Below are 22,213 nucleotides of genomic sequence, written 5' to 3'. Positions count from 1 at the left end.
GAAAAAAAAGAAAAAAACAAACGGTAACTGAGATTTTTCCTGTAATATTTTGTAAGAAAAAGAAAGTTGTCACGCCATTTGCACCCCAAGCAAGATTTCTGCTCATTTGTATGTCCGCAGTGTTAATGTTAACAAAAGATGGTCATAAACCACAGCTGGCTAATCAATTTGAATCCATTATCTGCTTGTTTAATTTTATGAAGTCTGCACAACAATTATTTGCTTTTCAAAATATACAAAACAAAAATTATTGTTCCTTGAAAACAACAATCCCGGTTCTTCCCACCAAACGCAGATGGACAATTTTCAATGTTATCATCAGGACACATTTATATTGAGACAAGCATGAAATGCATTAATAATAGAGCCACAGTTGAACTGAAATAGTATTTCTTTAAGATTCTAATAAGTTAGTGCTGAACATCATAGCTTCTTTGTATAATGATCTCTGTGTGTGAGACTATGGGTATTTTTGTTTAAAACTATCATTTGAGTATATTTGAAAGCAGATTTGATTAAAGTACTGTATAATAAATTCTTCAAAATATTAAAAGAAAGCCCAAAAAAGAAAAAAAAGAAGATTATTAAAACAACTGAAAGCACCACGAGGGTTTGGATTTTCCTGCCATTGCAATTGAAACCTGATCTTAAAATCTTCAGTGTATTCATAAAACTATTGATTTATTTTTATAAAGTCAGAGATTTAAACAAAGATGAGAACAGAATCTTTGCTGCCACAATTAAGACAGCTGCAAATTTTCCTCATTGATGCTTTAACAACCCTCTGTTTCATGTGTCTGTTGAAGTCGAACCTCTGGAGAGTTGTTCATTAACTCTGATTTATCATCCTCCTTTTTCTGAGCACCTGTTCTGGGAGTGAAGGGAACGCTCCATCACCTCCAGAGGTCATTTTCCACAGCTTGTGTGTGCGACAACTGACCCGGAGGCTTGAGAGATCTCATGTCAACCTGGAGCGGCATACCTGCAGAAACCGCAGCGCAATTATGGAGTGAAACATTAACCCTCTTGGGGTCTTGGACCCTCAGCAAGGTGAGCCAAATGCTTTGTCATGTGCCAAAGTGAGAGGGAAAACTCATTAAATTTAGATAACCTTAGTTGGGCAGGTGGAAAAATCTCCTGCGGACATCCAGCGGGGAAGGAAGGAGGGGGGGAGGACATCAAAGTTGTATTCCAGTGGGAATCTGAAGGCAAACCTTCTATAATTACACCAGGAACATGGCAGGACGTAGGGAATGCATGCAGCTGAGGGGAATGGATTAGCACTTTTTGATTACGGTTTGTGTGCACATATGCTGTTAAATACTTCAGTCTCACCCACACACAAAACACAGTAAATATATCTTCCACTTTAGAAAATAGCTGCAAAACCGCAGCCTTCTGCCACTTGCCTCCCACAGTCACACGTGCAACCTCAACAAAATGCTGCTGCTCTTGTGTAAAAGGGTTTATTTCTAAGATGGAGGCATCAAAACTCCAAACGGCATGCTTCGGCACGTGTCCGGCTGCCAGTGGTTGTGTCCAAACCAGCACTTAAATGTCTAATCTCTCCTGAGACAAAAAAGAACACATCCTCTCAGACGGATTACATAAGGAGTGCAGGCGTACACACATGCATCCTCTCCTTTTCCAACAAGTAAGTTTGCTGAAGCTTGAAATAGAAACTCTCCGCTGCCATCCGAATGCTTCTACCGTCATATCTTTAACCCAACACAGGTTACTAGCCTCTCTTCTTCTGTAGGTTGTCACCATCCAAAAGCAGAATGCATCCTCCTATCTTGCAGAAAGGGCTTAAACAAAGCACAAATCCTTATCAGGTCTAATGAAATCACTTCCCCATGTCGGTAGAAAACAGACAAACAGACATGGGTCTAAACATCAGAACCCAACAATGGGTTCAAACGCAAGATGCGTGCAAATGATGCAATTTATAACATTAAATATTTCCTTTGACTGAAGTCTTTTCTTCAAGTCTCTAACAAAACAACAACAAAAAAGCAGATTCCCCATCCTTCTTTCTTTTCTTTCCTCACTTATCTCATATCTTTTTCAACTCTTTTCATGGTGCCGTTTCTCATATCCTGCCGCCTGGAGACTCAATTCACTGCAGCAGTGAAAGCCCCTCACACAGTAACAGGATATTACCTCCCAGAGACAATAAACAATAAATTAAAGCTGCCAAGGACAACAATAGGTCGGCTCTTATCACCTCCATCTTTGAAATTAGAAATGAGCTCCACAAAACTTAAACGGGTGAATCAAGCTTTGGCGCTTTGTTACAAATTAAACCTCATTAAAGAGCGGACATATAAAAGATGACTGAACTTTAGTGCTTAATTTAAATATGATGGTAGATGAGAGTAAATGTAATTTTAACTGAATTAAATGGTTTGACTTCTAAGATGAGTATTAAAATTAGATTGAGGCAGTATGATAAAGGCACTAAATTATCAAAGTTTTGCAACATTTTATTTATGCAAAAATATCTGCTAGATTAAGTAGTAGTTTTCATGTACTCATTGCACATAATGTTAATATTGTCAGAGCTCTCCGTTATGGTAGTTGGCCTGTATTTGGCTTCTTAGCAGACATGCTGCTCATAGCTAACTAAATACAAGTGCTGCCTTTTTGGCATGGAGCAGAAATTGAAGAAACATTTGAAATGCAATTTCAAAGAGGTTTTAAAACCCATTTTCAGCTTCTTTTGTAAACTTGAAATGCTTAATTAGTGAATGCACCATACACAACCTGCAACCTGCAAGAGGTAGATCAACATTCTTTGCCAATGTCAGCTTTTCCTGCAGGCAATATGGCTCTCTGCCAAGGGCAGCAAAGCAGAGGTGATGTCACAGCTGCTGAACTTTCTATTACTTTTAACATGTTTAGACACCAAGTAGGTAGTGCTCCATATTTTGCATACAGTGTAAGAAGTAAAAATATTTCAGCAGACTGCATCAAAGTCCGTAGTAGTGGATTTGACACCAAGTTGATATCAGGCTCAATGCTTATTTGACCTTAATTCAAATTCAAATAACATTTTCTGAGGAATCTGGATTGCATTTAGCCATCTTTAGATGAAAATCTAAAAGACTTAGAAAGGTCAAACTTTAACTGAGCTTAGATTCTTGTTATGCTTTAAAACATATTTATTTAAGGAAAATGCGAGTCAGCTAATTCTTCTCCGTAGCTAGTTTATTAAAACAATAGGGACTGATCAGAAACGGGTCACTTAAGGGCTCGATTTCAGCACATTTCACAGTGAGAGCATGTTCTTTACAATGATGTGTCAACAAAACCAGAAGAATTAGTTCATGTGATGACAATTTATTCCTGTCCCGATATGATAATTACTGACACGTTATGATTGTCCGGACACTGTTCTGGACAATCGGTTTCTCATGCTTTCTGGTACATGTGCCTTAAGTGTGTGAGTAGATAAGGAGGCAAGAGTGTGTGTTATCAGCTGAATGTGCTTCCCCTTGAACCTTCTTGCTGAATTGATCAAAAACAGAGTCACACCAGATTCCCCACACACTCTTGTCCCATAAAAACTGGCACTCATGAAAAGTATTCATCCCCCTCTTACATGCATCTGATCACAGCCAAATTATTCTCTATTACTCTTTTGAGCTTTCATCCTCTCGTGACATGAGCTGAATTTGTCAGTCTTTTGAAAATGTCAGTCAAGGTAGGAATCTGAATTCTTAAGGGCAATGATTCCCGATCCCGGCCCTCAAGAAACCCCACCCTGCATGTTTTAGATGGGTTTCTGTTCCAGCACACCTGATTCAAATGTTCGTATGACCTCCTCTACAGCCATCAAGTGATGCAGAAGTTAATCACCCATTCATTTAAGTTCAGTTGAGTGAAAGAAAGGAGACACTTAATCCATGCAGGGCAGGGGTACTTGAGTACCAGGGTTGGAAACCAATGCTATGCGGAAAGCATAGGTCGAAATTAACAGTTATTAATACCAACCGATATGATAATTGTGTTAACTTTTGATATAAGATGTATTTTGAAAAGTGAAGACCAAATAATTGTCCTTCTTTTATTTACACTCAGGGAAGTAATGTCTCTATCTATAATTATCATTATTGACTGCACATACCAGTGTGTGGATGGTTGTTTGCATGTCCAGGGTTTTGCTTTGCCTCTACCCCAGTCACAACTGGACATGGACACCAATTGGAAAACATTGGGATGTGATGGCAGGAAATATTTGCCACTTAATTTTCTGTTTTTGATTTTTGCAATCAATTGACCAACATTTTTGATGTGCATTGGTCATTTTGAAGATGTTAATCAAAATGTTATGTTTGTTACTCATTTCTCAATTGACCGGGTGTATTTTAATTACTTTTTACTTTTGTGTCTTTAGGATGGTAAAGCATTTTGAACTCCCTTATTTCTGAAGTGTGCTATACAAATAAACTCAACTGATTGAATTCAGCTCTGGATGGGGCTAAAGCAGCAACCTGTGCAGCTGTTCTTGCACTAAACCAGACTGAATTTCAAACTAAATAAAACAAAGTGACAGATTGAGATGAACGTTTTTACAGCAGAGGCCAGCCCTTAGATATACGTTCTTTGTTAAAAAGCCATAAAACAACTTCCTTTCTGCACATTCTGGCCTGAGTCAGACACACCAGGTGCATCAGCGCTGTCGGTTGCCAAGCAGAGGTTAAGCACAACGTATGGTCCTTTGGTTGCCCTCCAAACTCCCTCCCGCCAGAGATGGCAATATTTTATGCCCTTCGGCACGATTGCATAACTCCATCTTGCCGTTCCATCCATCATGTTAACAACGTTCTGCCCCACTGGAGGACAAAAGGGGGGTCATAAACTGTGCCTTAAGCCTTGCTCTGTCCTGCCCGCTTGGCACCGAGGGGGAATAGTTTGGGGATCATTGGGGTTGGGTTTGGAGAGCTGCGTTCGGGCCTGAAGGGGTGGCCAGCTACAGAGCCATCGGATTGAGGAATATGCTGGCACAGCAGCAGCACGCGCTCCGTCGCACACAAAAATCTGACACACATGGCTGTGGGAGGGGAGACGTCACAGGGCAGCAGGGGGTGCATGCCAATGAAAAAACCCATGGCGCTCACAGTCCTGCTTACAATTACACAAAAGACCTTCTGAAGGACAAAACGTTAAAGACTTTTTATGGATCTTTCATTCAAAGAGCACTATATCATTACTGTGGGCGATATGGGAAAGTTATTCCTGCTCTGTGCATTAGCGATCTATTCAAATGTGAAGGAAGTCATTTTAGTGTTACTAAGAAGTAGAAGAGAATATTTTCAGATCAAAATACACACGAAGGCTGAGCATATAATCTCCGATATAATCTTCACACATACAATAGGGAAGGGTGTGCGACAACGTTCAGGATGAAAGAGGAACATGATTGCAGGGTGTTGCAGTGAATCGCTCAGCCCAATTTCCAGTGCGATGATTAATATACCAGTGCGAGGCTGGAGAAGATAACGACATTTAAGACAAGATGCCACGAAGCGAGAAAAGCTAAAGAAACGAGAAACTGATGTGATGAAACAAACATCTGAGCACAGAAACAAGAGGCAGAGCTGCAGTCTGTAGTGACTGATCCTGCTGTGTAACTGAGTGATAAAGCTTGCTCAGCAGCATCCCTCTTATATCTAACCTTCAGGGACCAGCGCTGCTCTGTTGTCTCTGCCTCGCCTCCTCCGCACTCTGAAAGAGCTCTGCTTCGACGAGCAGCACTGACTCACTCTGAGCTTGTCTGAATGAATGACAGCAACAGCAGGAGCGGAAAAAAAAAGAGAAAAGGACACACTGAAAGAATTGGCGTAGCAGTCTTTGCAGGAGAAGAGCTACTGAAGCTTTGCTACTGATATTCTGACTGGGTTTTGTAGTTATCAATATGCCCATCAGATCCATGAATTTAAAGCTGCATTACAGTGAAAAATTCACCCTCATTCCCCCCAACCTCCAAACATTTGGGTGGCTTCTTCTCACCAATCAACATAGAATTGATAAAGAAAGCAGCAAGTACAAAGATTATGTGACCTTGTAAAAATAAATTGCGCTATTTTGAGATGAAACAGCACAAAGGAGCACAAAATTGAGGGGAAGTAGTAAAATAATACACGGGTCAGTCACAGGTTGGATAAAAAGTGCCAGGAAAGCAAATTTTTAAGTCTTGCCACAGATACTCTGTTGGATTTGGTCAAGTTAAGTCTATTAGTATAACTCATTTCAGCAATAAGGCAGTTCAACGTCCTCTACACGATAAAACATAAGTTTACTGATAAGGTGACTTCTAAAGACAGGTTGTTGGATGGGACTTTATTTCGTGGTATCGAAGTAAAAAGGGCTTAGCATTAATGCTTATATTTGAAAGACCTGTGCTGATTGAAAACTTAGCAGTTTGCTTCCACCTCACAATTAATCAGGTTTTATTAAAACTTGTAGATGAAATGTAAGAAAGTGAGAAAAAAGCTCAAAGATAAAATACTCTTGTAGGCACTGTATGGTAAATGTGCTTGGTTCATTATTTATTTTTAACATCTCTTCTGTTGTCAGCCTTCAATATGTGCAGCGGAGGCTTAATACTGGCTCTGTAATTTGTTTCCTGCCTTTGGTTGCAGACTCTGTTTTAATGAATTATGCGCCACTCCACCTCCTTATTACCCCACAAAGCCTAGTCAGCCTTCAAGTAAACCTTGGGAATGGAAGGTAGACAGCAATGCAGCGACCTCAGACTTATCTTCAGGGAATTACAGAGAAGCTGTTTAATTTCTAAAAGAAGAGGCAATAACGTCGTCTCCAAAGAATAACACAAGAGCCATGACACTATCATGTACAGTATGCAGCATTATTCATTCTCCTTTGGGGATGTTAATCCATTTTCACATCAGATCTGTGACGGGCACAAACCCCGAATAAGCTGTTCTGCTTTATGCAACAACATCAGCTGAATGAAAAGTGGCAGCACAAACTTTAGGACTCTGATTTGCTGCACTGGAGAATTCAGCCCAATGCCAGAGGCTCTTTGCAGAGCATGGCCACAGGTGACAGCTGTATGATAGATGACCCATGCGGCTACTGGTGTTGGAAAGAGAGCAAGAGTCCTCACTGTATCCCTGTGTTCTGGGCATAGCTGCAGTCGTGTGTCCTCCCTTCACCTCACCATGCATATGAGGCAAGACAAAAAAGAAAGACTACGAAAAGGGGGAATGACAGCATTGTCATGACAAATTGCTGACATGGCAGTGTCTTCTTACAAGTCCTAACCTTATTCTTTAACTCAGAGGGCATGCATGGGGACTGTGGCCTCTCACACGCCAACAGCAAAGGTACGGCAGCAAAAAAACATTAATCTGGTTCAGAATACTCTTCGATACACAGCAGCAAACATGTCTTCAAACAAATTTGCTGCGCCGACGGTCCTCTTCACATACAAATTCTTATGACCAGAAATGTAAATTTACCTTTACACTCATTATCCCAGGGATAATGGGGAAAACGGTCTATGCACATGGGGGAAAGTGAACTATATGGAAGTTGTGAGACGGAATAAAGTATAACAGGCGTACAAAATAGAGGCCAGAGAAAAACTAAAGATCCAGCAGGTTACAGCGGCTCTGCAGATGAGTGAGAAAACAATGAGAAGGAAGAATAAACTCAGCTTCTATCAAATCAAGCAATTCAACTCAACACCAGGCTTATTAAATTAAACTGACTTGGATATTAAGTTACAAACAGCGCACCATACAAACACTTTGATCTTTCTAGATAGAGAATGAATAGATACATTCTATGCAGTTTTTGAAAGCTCTGAAACTAAAATGTATGAACCTGGTGAAGACGATGGGAAAATGGTAGTTTTCTTGGGCCATTATTAGCAGGTGACTAGCTGAAACCACTATCTAATTATGCTGCAAACTGAATTGTCAATAAGTCCTATCAAAACAGGGATAAATGCTAAGTTCATCAAGTTCTTCAAGAAACTTCTCTTAAGTTCTCTAAATGAAGACTGTAGCTGTATTTGCTAGTTTTAAAAACTACAGATAAAACTAAGTGCATTTCAGAACATTATAGTATTTTTTTTTTTAACAACATTAATGCCATACATTAGAAACATGTTCTGCTGGCGAAATGCAGAAGAGACAGCAGTACTGGACTCTGACTATATCTGAAAATGTTCAATCTTAAGAAACAGTTGATATTATGCATCAGAATGTCATGAATCAGTTTAAGATGTTTAATGAATGCATTTTTCCTCTTGTGTGTTAGAGTATTTTAAAGACCTTAAATAGTAGAAATTCATTTTAAAAAAGACATATGCAATGGCCACTTTATTAGGTACACCTGCTAAATTGCTAGTTAATACAAATTGTGAAGAAAAAAGACTTAAGTGACTGAATAGTTAGAAAACAATTGACCATTGTGTAAACGCTACTGCCGATCCGACTGTTGTCGCTGAGCATGACTGCTCTTTTATGACCGCAGCATACCCATATCCTAATGGCTACTTCCAGCAGGAGAATGCGTCATGAAGCTTACATCATCTCCAACTGGTTACATCAAGTTCGCTTGATGTAACCAGTTCACTATGGAGCCAAATGGCCTCCACAGTGAACAGATCTCAACCCATCTGACCTCCTTTTGAACGTGGCGGAACAGGCCATGAGGATTTTGTAGAAAATGACTGATGGTAGCGCGTCAACGACGTCACTTATGATCAAGGGCTCTAAGGAATGCATCCAACACAGTTGCATTAAATCTGTGCAACAGAGGAACAATGCATTTCTGAAGGAAAAAGAGGCTACAACACAGTACTAGAAATGCACTAAGACGCAGGATGTGATGAAGGTTTTAGTGGATAATGCAGAGGAAAACCCCGTCGTCCTGTTAGAACAGATGGGTACAGACCCAGACCATTGCTCAATCGGGCATTGTTAGCACTGCTTGAACATCAAAGAGGCTTTCAGATCAAACATCCTGGCATCCCTGAGTGACTTTCTAGTCCTTTACCTTGAGGCTTTACAGTATAAACCTCTGAGTCAAAGCATGGTCAATCATAAGAACTTGATCAGCATCTGAAAACTTGCCTTCCACCCCCTAACATTTCCTACAACCCACTTCTAAAACTAAAATAATCACTTCAGTGACTTCAAATGGTTTTGGATTAACATTTATTTACTGTGTGGAACCAAATGCTCTCACTGCATAACAGATCAAATCTTTGTCACAGCGCATAAAACCATCCAAACAGTACACTGCATTCATTTTTCATGCAGACTGAGATACTCTCCATGCAGGGGTTCCCCTCACACACTTTGCTAAATCAAATATTTAGGGGGAAAAAAAAAAGAAGTGAACGAAGGGGTTTTCTCTATATTTAGCTTCTCCCCAGTTGCTTTCAACAGCCTGAGGTAACAGTCAGCCAGTGAAGCAGCACCAACACCACAAGCAATGCCCTTTTCCTTCTTCACTGGTTTCAGATCCAAGAGAATATGCTGTGCATGGCAAATAACTGTTAAAACCAGCGAATCAGCTGCTCCGCAAAGAAAAAAGGAGTAGTCTGGAAGTGCACTCCTGAGGGACCCGTTCCACCTACACTTTTCCTTTAGTGTGCATTAGAAAGGTCATATATCAAAAACTTAATCAACATTTTTTTTTTCAGATTCTATTGCTGTTGTAAGCCTTCTGGAGCTGCACTGACAGCAGAAGACGGCAAATCTGCTGCTGTCAGAAATCTGATCAGACAGAATTTATTTAAGGAGCCAAAGGCTTGTGAGACCACGAACAAAGGAAAATTCTCCAAAATCAACCAGAAACATGGAGATGAAGAGAAACCCAGTTTGTGTAACGGTGCGTATCAGGTCAGAGCTTAGCTGTTCCCTCTCCTGTTCTCCATGGATACGTGTGACAGGGCCACCGAGTATCGGAGTGTCAGATGGGTAAACCCCCACAAGCAAACTCAGCTCATAAATGACAAAATCGGGATATTGGACCGACTTTTAGAACGGGAGTTTGCAACTCTGTCAGTGCTACGGTCCTGCAACTTTTGGATGCATCCTCGCTCCGTCACACCTGAATCAAATGATCAGGCCTTTGCCAAACTTGCTGATGTGGCAGTGAATTCATTCAGCCTTTTGCAGACCCCTGCTTTAGAACAAGACGCTTTGCTTTACTGTTGTTAACTGATGAGCACCAACTTGTTTAAGTACCCACTAGCCTTGTTAAAGTAAAGTTGTACTCTTTTAAAAACAAACTGGGCAAACACAATGCATGCAGAAGATAGTACGCTCAATTAACCAGGTAATATCAACTTGTCTTACCAATGTAGCCCAAAAAAATGTTTTTTGGGGCAAAATGCATATTTGCTTGAAAAGAAAGCCTCGCATTTTGTAAGTTTTAAAGTCTGTATTTTTTGCTTCAGTCCATGTTTTTATACCTGACATCACTCTTTTAGCAGCAGTAGTACTAAACATTGCTCTTCTGCTCTGAATTAAAGCCAATTACATCACGTTGGATTTATCTATAAATATTATTAGACTACATTTAGGAGTATCTTTCTTGTCACGGCAACGCATTGTCATCATTCTTCTCAGAAAATACATTTCCAGTCACATACACTATATTTCAACAAATTGTGGTTTCTGGATGTGCAGACCAGCTGATGCCTATTAAATAATGAGAGATTATTATGATCCTTGATCAAAAACAAAATAACTGAGTGATCTTCTACCATTAAATAATATTTGTAGTTGCAAAACCATATATATATATATATATATATATATATATATATATATATATATATATATATATATATATATATATATATATATGTTTTTTGTTGTTTTTTTTTTACAGCATACCACGTACAAAACGTGGCCAGTATGAAACATTTTATGGCAGACGGCTCATTTTCTTACACCAAAAGGTCATGTAGGAAATGAGCAAAGGGGCACAGGACCACCAGTGCCAAACAAAGCCATGACAGAGCTGAAAATTCTGTTGCATACAAATATCTGGCTCGTGTACTTTCAGTTTTATGATGCACACAGTATTTTCTTTTTTTTTAAGTCTCTGCAGCTACTGAGTTTTTTGAAGTATAAACAGTTGAGACGGTTACACTTTTAATTACTACCCTCAACCTTGGAGGCCTGTTGTAAGCAAACACATGAAAAGGTGAAAATTATTTGCAATGTTCGAGTAGTCTCTACAACTGTACTTTTTTTTCAGCTTTTCTTTTCCCTGAAAGAAAAACGAATTCTCCACATTTCTATGTACTTCAATACTGGAGCGCCTTTCAACGGCAGAGCATTGAAGAAATGTTTTTCTTCCCTTGTGCCTCTTCTGCTTCAAATTGCTTCACGTCCCAACAGCTCTCAGAAGCCTTTCACTCACTGCCACATTTAGTAAATCCCTTTATTTAATTTGACTAATCCATCATCTTTAGTGGGTTTCCATGTAATCCAACTTTCTCTTCAACAAACACGATCTCTGTGCAAAACTAAATGCTTCTGGTTCAAATATGTGCTTGAGCCTTCTTTTTGCCGTGAAAAAGATTATATATGTGCGTAAGTAAAGCACAGACTAAGGCTTAGATGCAGAAACTGAGCTGTACTTTCCACCAGTCACATTCTTAAAGAGCTGTCAAGTCAAAAAGCCATTCCAGCTCAAGAATAGTGGGGTTAAAGATAGGATAGGTTTTTTTAAAAATAGCCTTTTTTAAGAGAACTGACCTCTACATTGTGGAGGAAAAGTTTCTGATTATAACAGAAGTATGTTGGATGATAGCTTTGGATTTAATTTTGTTTTTCCCCCCCTTTTACCAAAAGGTGCCCACTAAGCAAGTTCTGCACTGATATCCAGAGAGCCGGTTTCTATTCTTTGGGGTTTTCTGTGCATATTTAATGTTCCAGCATTGGAGAGGGTGGAGGAGAAGCGTTCCGCTGATGAGTGGCCCTGAATAAGGCATTTGGACCAGGGGTAGAGCCACATTATTGTCAGGGGAGGGGGGCCTGCGAGTGTGAATCCATTCGAGCAGCTTGGGTTTTAGTTTGCCACAAGCTTGCACCTGCAGCTTTTCAGACTCTCTCAATGCCAGACATGGCACAGCAATATGGTTCTTGGTGCTGAAGCTGTGTCCTTTCAGCTTCAGCCAGGAATGTACCATCCAGTTTTACTCCACCAAGACTGCCTGTACTGCTTAAGAGGGAAAATGACCCAGAAACAGCGCCGAGCTCACACCTGGTAAAGTTCAAATTAAATGGTTTTAAACAGGCGTTAGGTTTTGTACTTGGGATATTTATTACTCTAAGAGCATAGATAAGCTTTTGTTTTAAGACACCATCATAAAAAATAAAATGTTCCAACACAGAGGCTTTTTTAGGAGACTGAGCAGTGGGGGGGGGGCATCTTGTTTTTGCAAAATGGCAAAACAATGTGTAGCATTATACATTTCAACTGATTTGCTTTTTGAGAACAGAAACTCATGCAGTTACCATTTTATTAGTTTATATCTAAAAGTTGAACTTCACGACATGTTTTTGTATTACAATATAATATTGGCCAAACATCAAACATGAATAGGAGGAGTGTTGGACAGCATCTTTCCCAAGAAGACACAAGCTGGGAATTGAGACTAAACCGTCCCAAAGACATTACATAACCTACTGTCACACTACATCCCATTAAATGCAAAAACCTTGCTTTTGCCATCGCAATATCTTTAAATCAGCCAAGCAGAAAAAGGTTGACGTACACGGTGCTTCGCAGCTTGGGCATGTCATACACATGGAGGCACAACTCTTCCTGTCAAATGAATGAATGAAACTACAGTTCACGTCTCGCATCTCATCTGCCATGTCTATGCAGGCACAGATGTTCAAACAATGTGGCACAGTTGCAGGAAAACCAGAAGTATATCAAGAAACATTGAGCACAAGCCAAGAACAACGCACACACTTTAAAACCTAACCAAACCCAAAGAGCAGGTGCACCTCTGCATCGCAGGAACAAGAAACCCAGCTGTTCCTCCTTTTTCCTCCCCCTCTAATTCACGCCCACTGGTTTACAGTAATTCTATACATGTATAAATGCTAAGAACAAAAGTGCAATATGCATAATTATTTAAAACAGTCAATTAATGCACCATTAATTTTCTTAATTGTGGATACTTCACAAAAATCAAAGTTAAAATCTGACTAAATATCAAAGGTTGCATAATTCAGAATAAGCTTGAAGCTTGGTGAGCAGCACAGAGCCAACCCTCATCCCCATCTCTGCACATTTAAGGCTACATTTCCATTTTGAATCATAATGCATAATTTCCTTCCAACTTTGATGCATGTGAATGTGTGCGTGCAAGGGCAAAACAATGTTCCCCCCGCCCAGGGTTAGGTCAGCAATGCTTACAGCCATCCATCTCAGTCAAAGAGAGGCCCGTCATGTTCAGGAAGTTCAGTGCAGAGTGCAATGTCCTGGAAGCAAGGCAGAAAAACTCAGGGACAGAGGAGGTTAACATCTATGTGGTACGATGATTACAAATTACACCAAATGAGTCACCAAAATGATTTACATAAAATTCTTGAACGTCTCTCTTTCCGGCAGTTTTCCTCTAGTCACAGGTCATCAGAGCAGCGCAGAGGTCAAGGAGAACAATAGCCAGACTGCTCCTCAGCAGGCTTAATGCCGAAATAGAGGACGATTCCTCCAACTCTGCCTCCCGTCTCTTACAGAAAAATAACTCCCCTACCACCAGCCAAAAGGTTGGATCAGCATAGAAAATAGACTCAAAAAGGGCTGGGAAGATGCACAAGTAGACATGATGAGAGTGTAAAAGGAAAGGCAAGATGTCCAAATTGATTCTCTTAGGTATATTGGACAGTAAGAGCCAACACAGATAGGCATGTTAAACACCAAAGCAGCTTAAGTCAGCACATGATAGCAGCAGCAGTCCTGATATTCATCAGAGAACACACTGATCCCATAGCAAAAGACAAACAAGAAGTAATTCATTTCTTGACTGGACACAACAGGCCGAGTTATGCTACGGAGATTAACGAGCGTAATGGAGGTTAAAGAACTTGAGATATCTACAGCTGGAAAAACAAAAGTATGTCATTTTTTAATTGATTGAATCTAATCATTAAAACTTGTGTTCATTCCTCTGGAAAAACATTTGGAGTAAGCAAACATCTAGGAAATATTAAGTAAGAAAAACTTATGAGAGAGCAGAAATAATTGGAAATCTGCAATATTTCTTCAAATATCTATTTTAAATATTTGCATCACTAATAAAAGGAAGAATAATGCCTATGTCATAAGCAACAAAGCCTCTTTCAGCAAGTAGCATAATGATCCCACAATCATGCAAGGGTAAAAATAAGACAAAAATAATAAAACCGTGAAAAACAACAAAAAAACAAGAACTTTTTTTTTTTAATCAAACCAAATTTTTATGATACATAAGTTTAATTGCAGAGCTGTTCAATTAAATTATTTTCTATATCAACAAAAAGTTTTTTTAGAGTAATTGGAATAAATATCCATTATCTCACCTTTATTCGGCCAAGTAAGTTTTTTCAATTAAAATTAAACTTCAAACACATTTTAGCTGCCAAACCCAAATATTTAATAAGACGAGAAGGACAGTCTGCTTCCTTCTCATTTGCCTGGAAACAAACTCTTTCCTGTCATCATAAAAAAAGCCTTTCATATATTTTCCTGAAGAACCTTCCTATGCTGTCAAAACAACTGAGTTACAGTACCAACCGTTATTTAATACTGATGTAAAAACTAATTTACAGTTATGGCTGAGACTCTGCTTTTATAGAACCAAACACACCCAACTGCTCCTTCTCTCCTCGAATAACTCCCTCCTCCTCCTCCTCTTCCTCCTACTCTTCCTCCAGCAGGGACACGTTTTAAAAGCACATGCTGTCACTGGTGGTGCAGGATCAGCCTCACAGAGGTCAGCGGTTCACGCAGGGAGTCATAGTAATCGTACAGTAGTGGCCAAAGCTGTTTTGAGCAGCACGCGGCTAGAAAAGGTCGCCTGCTGCTGAGTAACCCTGACTGTGCTCTGGGAAAGGGGAGCGGTGATATTCAAGCCGCATGTGAGGAGAAGCCAGACGGACAGTGATGAAGCGGGGCCGGCTCGTCGTCTATGGGCATGCCAGCGTTTTGATGGGGCCATACCTTTAAATCCGAGACTGAAACACGATCTTTCATCTGGACGGGACAGACAGGGGGGCAGTAGAGACGAGTCCTCCAGGGACATGTCTGTGTGTGTGCACATTCTGCATTTGCTTTGGCTGCAGCAAAACAGGACAGCACACACAGTTTGATGAGATTGACTCACGGCAGGGCAACGACAAACACAGGGGTTTAACTACAAACTAGCACTCAAGTGGTGTTTGTTCCTTCAATCTGCAGGAGAAGAACACGCCGCACACACTTTCGGGGGAATTTACTGAGAGCAAATGTTCTTTCTAAATTTGTCCACAAAACAAACCCCCTGTGTCCACGCGAGCATGTCTGGCTGCACACAGAACTGCTCTTCAGAACCTCTCGGTGGATGTCAAATCTGTCCTCATAAAAACCGGTGCCCACCATTTTTTTTTTTTTAAATCTCTTTCCTTGCAGCTTCAACAAGCCTGCCATGTTAAATACTGGCTCTACTCTTGGCCCTTCAGGAGTGCCTAATAGACATTAACAATGCAGATAAAACCAATCACACACACACTTGCGTTTTAGTTTTCTGCACTGCATGCTTGTTAAAGCAGAGGCGAGAGGGATCCATTAAATTCGCCCTGCAGAAAGAAGGACATGCGGCGCTGCCTGCAAAGGAATTGCGAGGCTTAGACGGGCGAAAGGTTACAAAAAAAGAAACACAGTGCATCAAATGATGCAAGACTGAAATTTACGCAGACTCTTTTGCAACTTCTGCTGCATTTTTGTGCAAACACGAGGCAAGAATCACGTGGACCCGATCGCTAACGTCATTCCATACTGAGAACAGTTCATCAGCGTCATTTGGTTGTAAATCTCAACCTCCTATTATATCCTCAGGTCACTGGCTCTGTCTGGAGGCTGGAATAAATCAGCAATTGGACTACAAGAAGCATGTTTATTGATCGGTAAGATCTCGGAGACGTGCGGCCAACGAAGGAAGAGAGGACGAAGAAGCTGACACAGCAGTGCACGAACAAAAGCGATTAAAGTAAAGTTTGTCCTCCTTTTATGCCACTGTTAATCAGCAGGACCCGATGCAAACTTTAGGTAAAATACAGCGGCTACGGCACAGTGCCCCATAAAAGTATTCATACCCCTTGAACTTTTTCCACATATTGTCACGTTATACTCAAACTTAAGTGTGTCGTCTGGCTTTTATGTGACTGACCAATGCAAATTAAAGCACAATTGTCAAGAAAGAAAAGTCTGGGATAATGTTTTATAACGCAAATCGGCCTCCACAGAGAAGCTGAAGTCGACTCGGTTGCACTGGATTTCATTTATATGCATCAGAATAAAAAAGGTCTGAACATGCAGGCCGCACTTTTCAGATTTTTATTTGCATGAACCTCATTCCACTTCGCTCTACTTCTGTTCTAACACATTGGGGTTTGTGGTATTAATGCAACAAAATGTGATGAAGTTAAATTGTATTGAATACGTTTGTTGCTACAGCAGAGTGGGTCAGGGGGCTTTGTGTCTCTCCAATGACACAAGAAGTACCCCCCTCGCTGTAAACCGCATTGTCCCAGAAAAGTGAGCAGCTCCTCCCCTTCGGGCTGCTGCAAACTGAGATGGGCTTTACATTCATAAGATGTGAGGAGAAATCTCCTATAGCGATGGGTAACCTATATCGGGACATGATGAATTTTTGGAGATATATGGAAATTGGCAAGTGCAAGCAAAGATTCAGCATCATTCAAGCATAAACTGACTCAAAATACAACTCAGAAAAAAAGGATAAAAATAACCAAAGAGAGCAAATAACACAACTGACATCTAGTTACCATGGTTATTCAAGTGTCTGCAACACAAACCAAGGACGTTTTCCTTCACCCATCTGCTCCCTCTCTGCCACGTGAGAACAAATCTTTGTTTTCCCCAAACACTGCTTTACTGGAAGGAAGTGGATGATCCTTCTTACGAGTCCTCTGACATAGCCACCAAGGTCATGTCAGTGAGTCCGGCTTCGCAGGGAAATCTGGGCTACAGTATATCTGTAAGCATTGATGCATTACCTCTGGACCACCTCACTAAGGTGAGAGCAGGAAAAGAAAGTGCCGGAAGATCTTTTCTCCCTTGTTTTCAGTGTCTGGTTCAGTAGCTGCTGCTGCACTGGCTCCCCTTGACGCATGGATCAGATCAATACTGGGTCTCAAAGGTAGGCAGCGAAAATGCTCCATGAGGCGTGCGATGCCTCGGTGAGGGCCGAGTCCCAACACTGTGGTCGACGTTGCGCAACTGTTTTAACAGCTTTTTGTCTAGCAAAGTTCAACTAAAAGCCTAAAAACAATGTCTGAAAGATAGCAGAATAAAACGTCTGTATTTGCATTAAGTCTAAAATGTATTACCTTTGTCAACATGTGGATGCTTCTTTCCTGTTGCGTTTTACATTTTGTATTGCAACTGACCTAATAATGCCATGCTTTGCATAATCATTCAACAAAATATGAAACTTTTTGATTTTTGTCAGGTAAGAATTACAATTTTCAAAGCATTCTGTCTCCCTGAGTTAATACTACCATCCTTCCCTTTTATTTATTTATTTTTTCCCATAATCATACATTTTCAAAGTTTGACAAAGATTATGAAAGGATTTAAATCCAGTCATTGACTAACACATGAGTATGCTTTGAACTTGTTTGAAGGTGAACATCTGTTCCAGTCCAAAGTTTTCTTCCAGGATTAGCCTGCGTTTACCTACATCTATCTTCCCACAGACGATGACGAGTTTCCATTTTTCAGTTTCAGGAAGGCATCCCTGCAAAATGATTGGCCAGCCATGTTTCAATGTGTTTGGTGGGCTCAAAGTAATGTGCAGTGTTGGGCTTTCTCCACATAAGAACAAAAAGAAATGAAAAGCATCTACCATTGTCACCCCTTTGTGTTGATGCAATCACATAAAATCTTAGCATACGAGTTCTCGCTGTAACATGACAAAATGTGGACATTTAGGGGGAATACAACACTTCTTTTGGCCACAATACACCTGGAGCCGCGTTAAGATGACAATGATATTGACCTCTTTTTTTGTGGCCTTTTGTGAGATCCTGTACACATTGTGCGAGTTCTCTGTGTCCCAACATTGCAACAGCAAAAACCCAGACAGATACAAGTTGAGATTACTTCTGCAGTCAGAATCTTCTCCACAAACTATGAGAGGAATGTGACAAGCAGCGCAGCAATCCTAATTTAATAAGGTCACTAAAGTTCCAGCATACCAAATAAATATATGGATAGTATGTAATGAAATGCCTGAATGGCTTAGGGATGACCATACGATCATGGACAAAGAGAAAACAACCTGCTACCAAGGAACACACACCAGTATCCTGTCACTTCTTGTTAGACAGGAGAGCAACTTTCATTCCAGTCGACAGCCTCACCTAAGACCACATCTGTATTATGCACAGACACTCACAAGAAGACGTGATTTGGCTCGTTGTGCATAAGCGACTTACTTTTGCATTTTGTTCATGTCCATCATACGTTTACCTCTGGCCTGCAGTATTTTTTTGTCCATCTCAGGGCAGTGCAGAGGTCGCATGCCACTCAGATTAAATCAGAAGGACAAAAAGCTTTGCATTGGCATGCAAGCTTATACCGCCCTGGCCAACATGATGGTTATAAGCTGCCTTCTAAATCTAATCAAAAATATAACAATCAAATCCATTTTGACGGCAATGAAATCAGTTTGGTTGATTATCAAGAACTCGGCATGCTTCCAGTCACATACCGGGCACAGGTTGTGTCGTCGACTCGGGACTGGTGAGATTACTCAAGGAATATTTGCTTATTCAAATACATTACGGGGTAACTAAACCATTTTTTTCTTGTCAAAATACCAAAAATTTCCACACTCATTTATGGTCAATGTTTACCTTTCAGTATGATTGTACTTCATAAATAATTTTACCTTCAATCATGATTTAAAGATGGCTGACCAAACAGACGGACATTACACGTAGACGATAAGACAGGGTTTAAAGCTAAGTCTATTCTTTCTACACTATTTGTTTTCAATTATTATGCATCCCTGAAAAACCCCTAAGCTCCATACTTTTCCAGATGGAGAAGGATTCTTGAAATGGACCACCCAACTCTGCTACTACATCTTAAATACAAAGTAAATTGGATAGACCAGAGCTATTCTGTATAGCTGCAATGATTTCCCATGTGTGCCATCATATCCAGCTTCTCTTACCCAGGTACAAAGAAGCGTTATCTTTCTTCACGTTGTCATCCAGGTAGGTGGGCCCCAGGGTGTAGATTGGCGTCGACCCCATGCCGATGAGTATCTGGGCGCAGATGAACAGCGCCACATACAGGTTGTGCTCATTGCCCTCCTGATCCCGGGGGCAGGACGCCACTTCCAGCTCCCGCCTGCTGCCGTTCTCGCTTTGGCAGAGGCCTTCGTGGCCCGCCGACGAGTTCATCTCCTGGATCTGGTACGGTGGGGAGATGAAATGCGGCAGGGAGAACAACGCCGCGCCCACGGCTATCACGACACCGCCCACGGCCAGCCAGCGCGGCCTCTGACCCCTGCCACCAAAGTAAGAGATGAAGACAACCACCAGCAGGCTGCCGATGTCGAAGCAGCTGACCAACAGGCCGGACTCGGAGCTGCGTAGGCTGTAGCGCTTCTCAATGGTGGTGATGACACTGCTCAGGTAGCCCGAAACCATCAGGGACTGAATGAAGGTCAGGTAGCACATGCAGAACAAGAAGCAGCGCGAGTCGGTCAGGATAACCCGCACACACTTTCTGGCCGGGATCTGAATAAACCGGCTCAGAGAGAAACCAAGTTTTCTGCCTCTGAAGCCTGCGGGCCTGTGAGCCTCCACCGGCATGGAGCTGCTCAGCCCCACCATGCTGGATATTGAGGGGGAGAAGTCCGTCCATGAGGAGGGGGATTCCGCCTGGCTGGATTCTGGGGTCTTGAGCTGGAGCGCCCGGCGGTCCTCCGCGGCCACGCAGGAGCAGGTTGTACCGACCTGCTGAGGGTGCGCAGAGGGGCCAACGCCATGCTCGCATGGTCCGTTCAGGATGGGTAAACTTTTGGACTTGAAGCAGTTTTCGGCAGATACGTACTGGTCCTGGAGCTCACGGATCTCCATGGACTCGGACAGATCGCTCCCCGTCTCGTCGTGGTCTGATGAAGTCATGGCGCAGCTGGAGCTCAATCCTTGTGTCCGTGGTAACGGGTCCATCAGTAGCCAGTGCACACAGCGATATTGTAGATGTGGTGCAGGTTGCTGAGGTGGACAGAAGACTGTCTGGCCAGTAGGACTGAGACAGACTTAATCCCTCTGTTTATATTCATGGTTGATTCCACATTTCTGATCCCAACAGAGAAGCCTTTCTAGAAGCAAAACTTTGGGACCTGGACATACTTGGACATCTGTAACAGTTGTGCTTTCTTGATAGATGGCAATAGAGCAACACCTTTTTTCTATCTTTTTTTACAAGTTGAGGCTTACTAGAGAGCGTTTTGTCAGCATTGGATTCAAACTGAACATGTTACCAGAAAGAAAACGATGATGTCACATGTTGATATTGACTTTATGGCTCTTTGTTAGACAGCAGCCTGGCTTAAATATTTCCTTTGTCACATAGCTGTGCAGCATTCTGGGGAATAAAATAAAAACACAGTCAATACGAAGATTTCTGACGGTGGTATGTTTAAAAATCTGTAAAAATCAAACACTTTGATGTATCTTGTTTCTGTTTTTACTGGGTGTCGAAACGGGATTAATATCGCTATACGGTTTTATAAAAATGTATTTTTAAAAAATGTAAACGAATAAAATTCTAAATAAAAAAAAACAAGTTCTCTGCCTACGTGTTACGTTAATATATTTTTAATTGTCTTATTTAATAACAAAATGTAAAAATAAACGGAGAGAACAAAAGACCACGCTCTCCACGAACGTCTCAGACACCACTTTGAGAATAAAATCAACACAAATTCAACCCGAGCCTTATTAACGACATATTTGCGACTTTTAAACCCGTATCGATATATGTGACGATGTGACTGAAGGTTGTTATACTCACAGCGGACTGAGAGGAGAGAGGTAGCCTGTTGTTCTCCGTTCAGCAGCCACACACTGAATGAAAGCTGCTTGATGCGGATAGCGGCTGCTGCTGCCCGGGAGGAGGAGGCGATGGCTTCGAGGGCTGTCGGAAATTCTAAAGATCTGTCTTTCAAGAGTAATTAAGAGCAGGGAAGCACTCTAAACTTTGTCTTATGTGACAAAAAAATAGCTGACAACATAAAGTCATTTATTGACTGTGTAATTTTTACGATTATAAAAACAAAAAGTTGTTTTCTGGACATTCCGTCTCACCTTTAAAATGTATGTTTCTTTAAAAACATATGAATGAAGAACACGCTGTGATTTTGAACGACTAAGGAATATGACAGCACAGTCGTCTCCTCAGTCGCTTTACTTAAACTTTACTTAAAGAATTTGCCAAAAGCTGCCATCCGCCCCCCAAAAAACATTCATATTTACAACTTCGAGACAAAAACCAAATATGGATTTGTTCGTTACCAGTCAGCCGGCTTATCAGTCGGATCAAATGAATGACAAGCGTTTCTGACGGGAGGAGGGGTAACCATAAACCAACCAAACACAGGAATTCAATCAGGTTTTTAATTGAAAACAATAAAAATATTCAGTGGAGAGCCTTGCATTCAATTAAATTCACTAACTGTCAATGCCTATATTCGATATTTCAATGTGGCTCACTACTCTGGGTGGCATATGGCTTTGGGAGAGTAAGTTGCAACCACAAAATTTAACTGCAATATCACGTTGAGATCCAGCTCTACTGTAAAGACCCACAGTCTGAAACATTTCTGAATTAACAACAGGAAACCTTATAGATTTTGCATTCACGACTATGCACATAATTTTACACAATTGTGTCCAGATTACCTTTTGATTACTGT

At 41.0% G+C, this 22,213-nt stretch overlaps 1 protein-coding gene across 1 annotated transcript in view; it reads right to left on the bottom strand.

Annotated features, from left to right (window-relative positions):
- The window catches only part of slco5a1 (solute carrier organic anion transporter family member 5A1), a 37,519-nt gene extending 15,985 nt beyond the window's left edge, over positions 1-21,534 (bottom strand). The window contains exons 1-2 of the mRNA XM_014992718.2: positions 21,313-21,534; positions 19,460-20,883 (exon numbers count right to left, since the gene is read on the bottom strand). Coding sequence (XP_014848204.2) covers positions 19,460-20,465 — 1,006 coding nt within the window. The 5' untranslated portion in view covers positions 20,466-20,883; positions 21,313-21,534. The remainder of the gene's footprint in view (positions 1-19,459; positions 20,884-21,312) is intronic.
- Positions 21,535-22,213: the final 679 nt, after the last annotated feature.

Source organism: Poecilia mexicana, unplaced genomic scaffold, assembly GCF_051168715.1.
Source record: "Poecilia mexicana isolate PSO_F unplaced genomic scaffold, ASM5116871v1 scaffold_20, whole genome shotgun sequence".
Lineage (NCBI taxonomy): Eukaryota > Metazoa > Chordata > Actinopteri > Cyprinodontiformes > Poeciliidae > Poecilia > Poecilia mexicana.
Note: the sequence above shows the minus strand (reverse complement) of the source record. Positions and strands in the feature narration are given on the sequence as shown.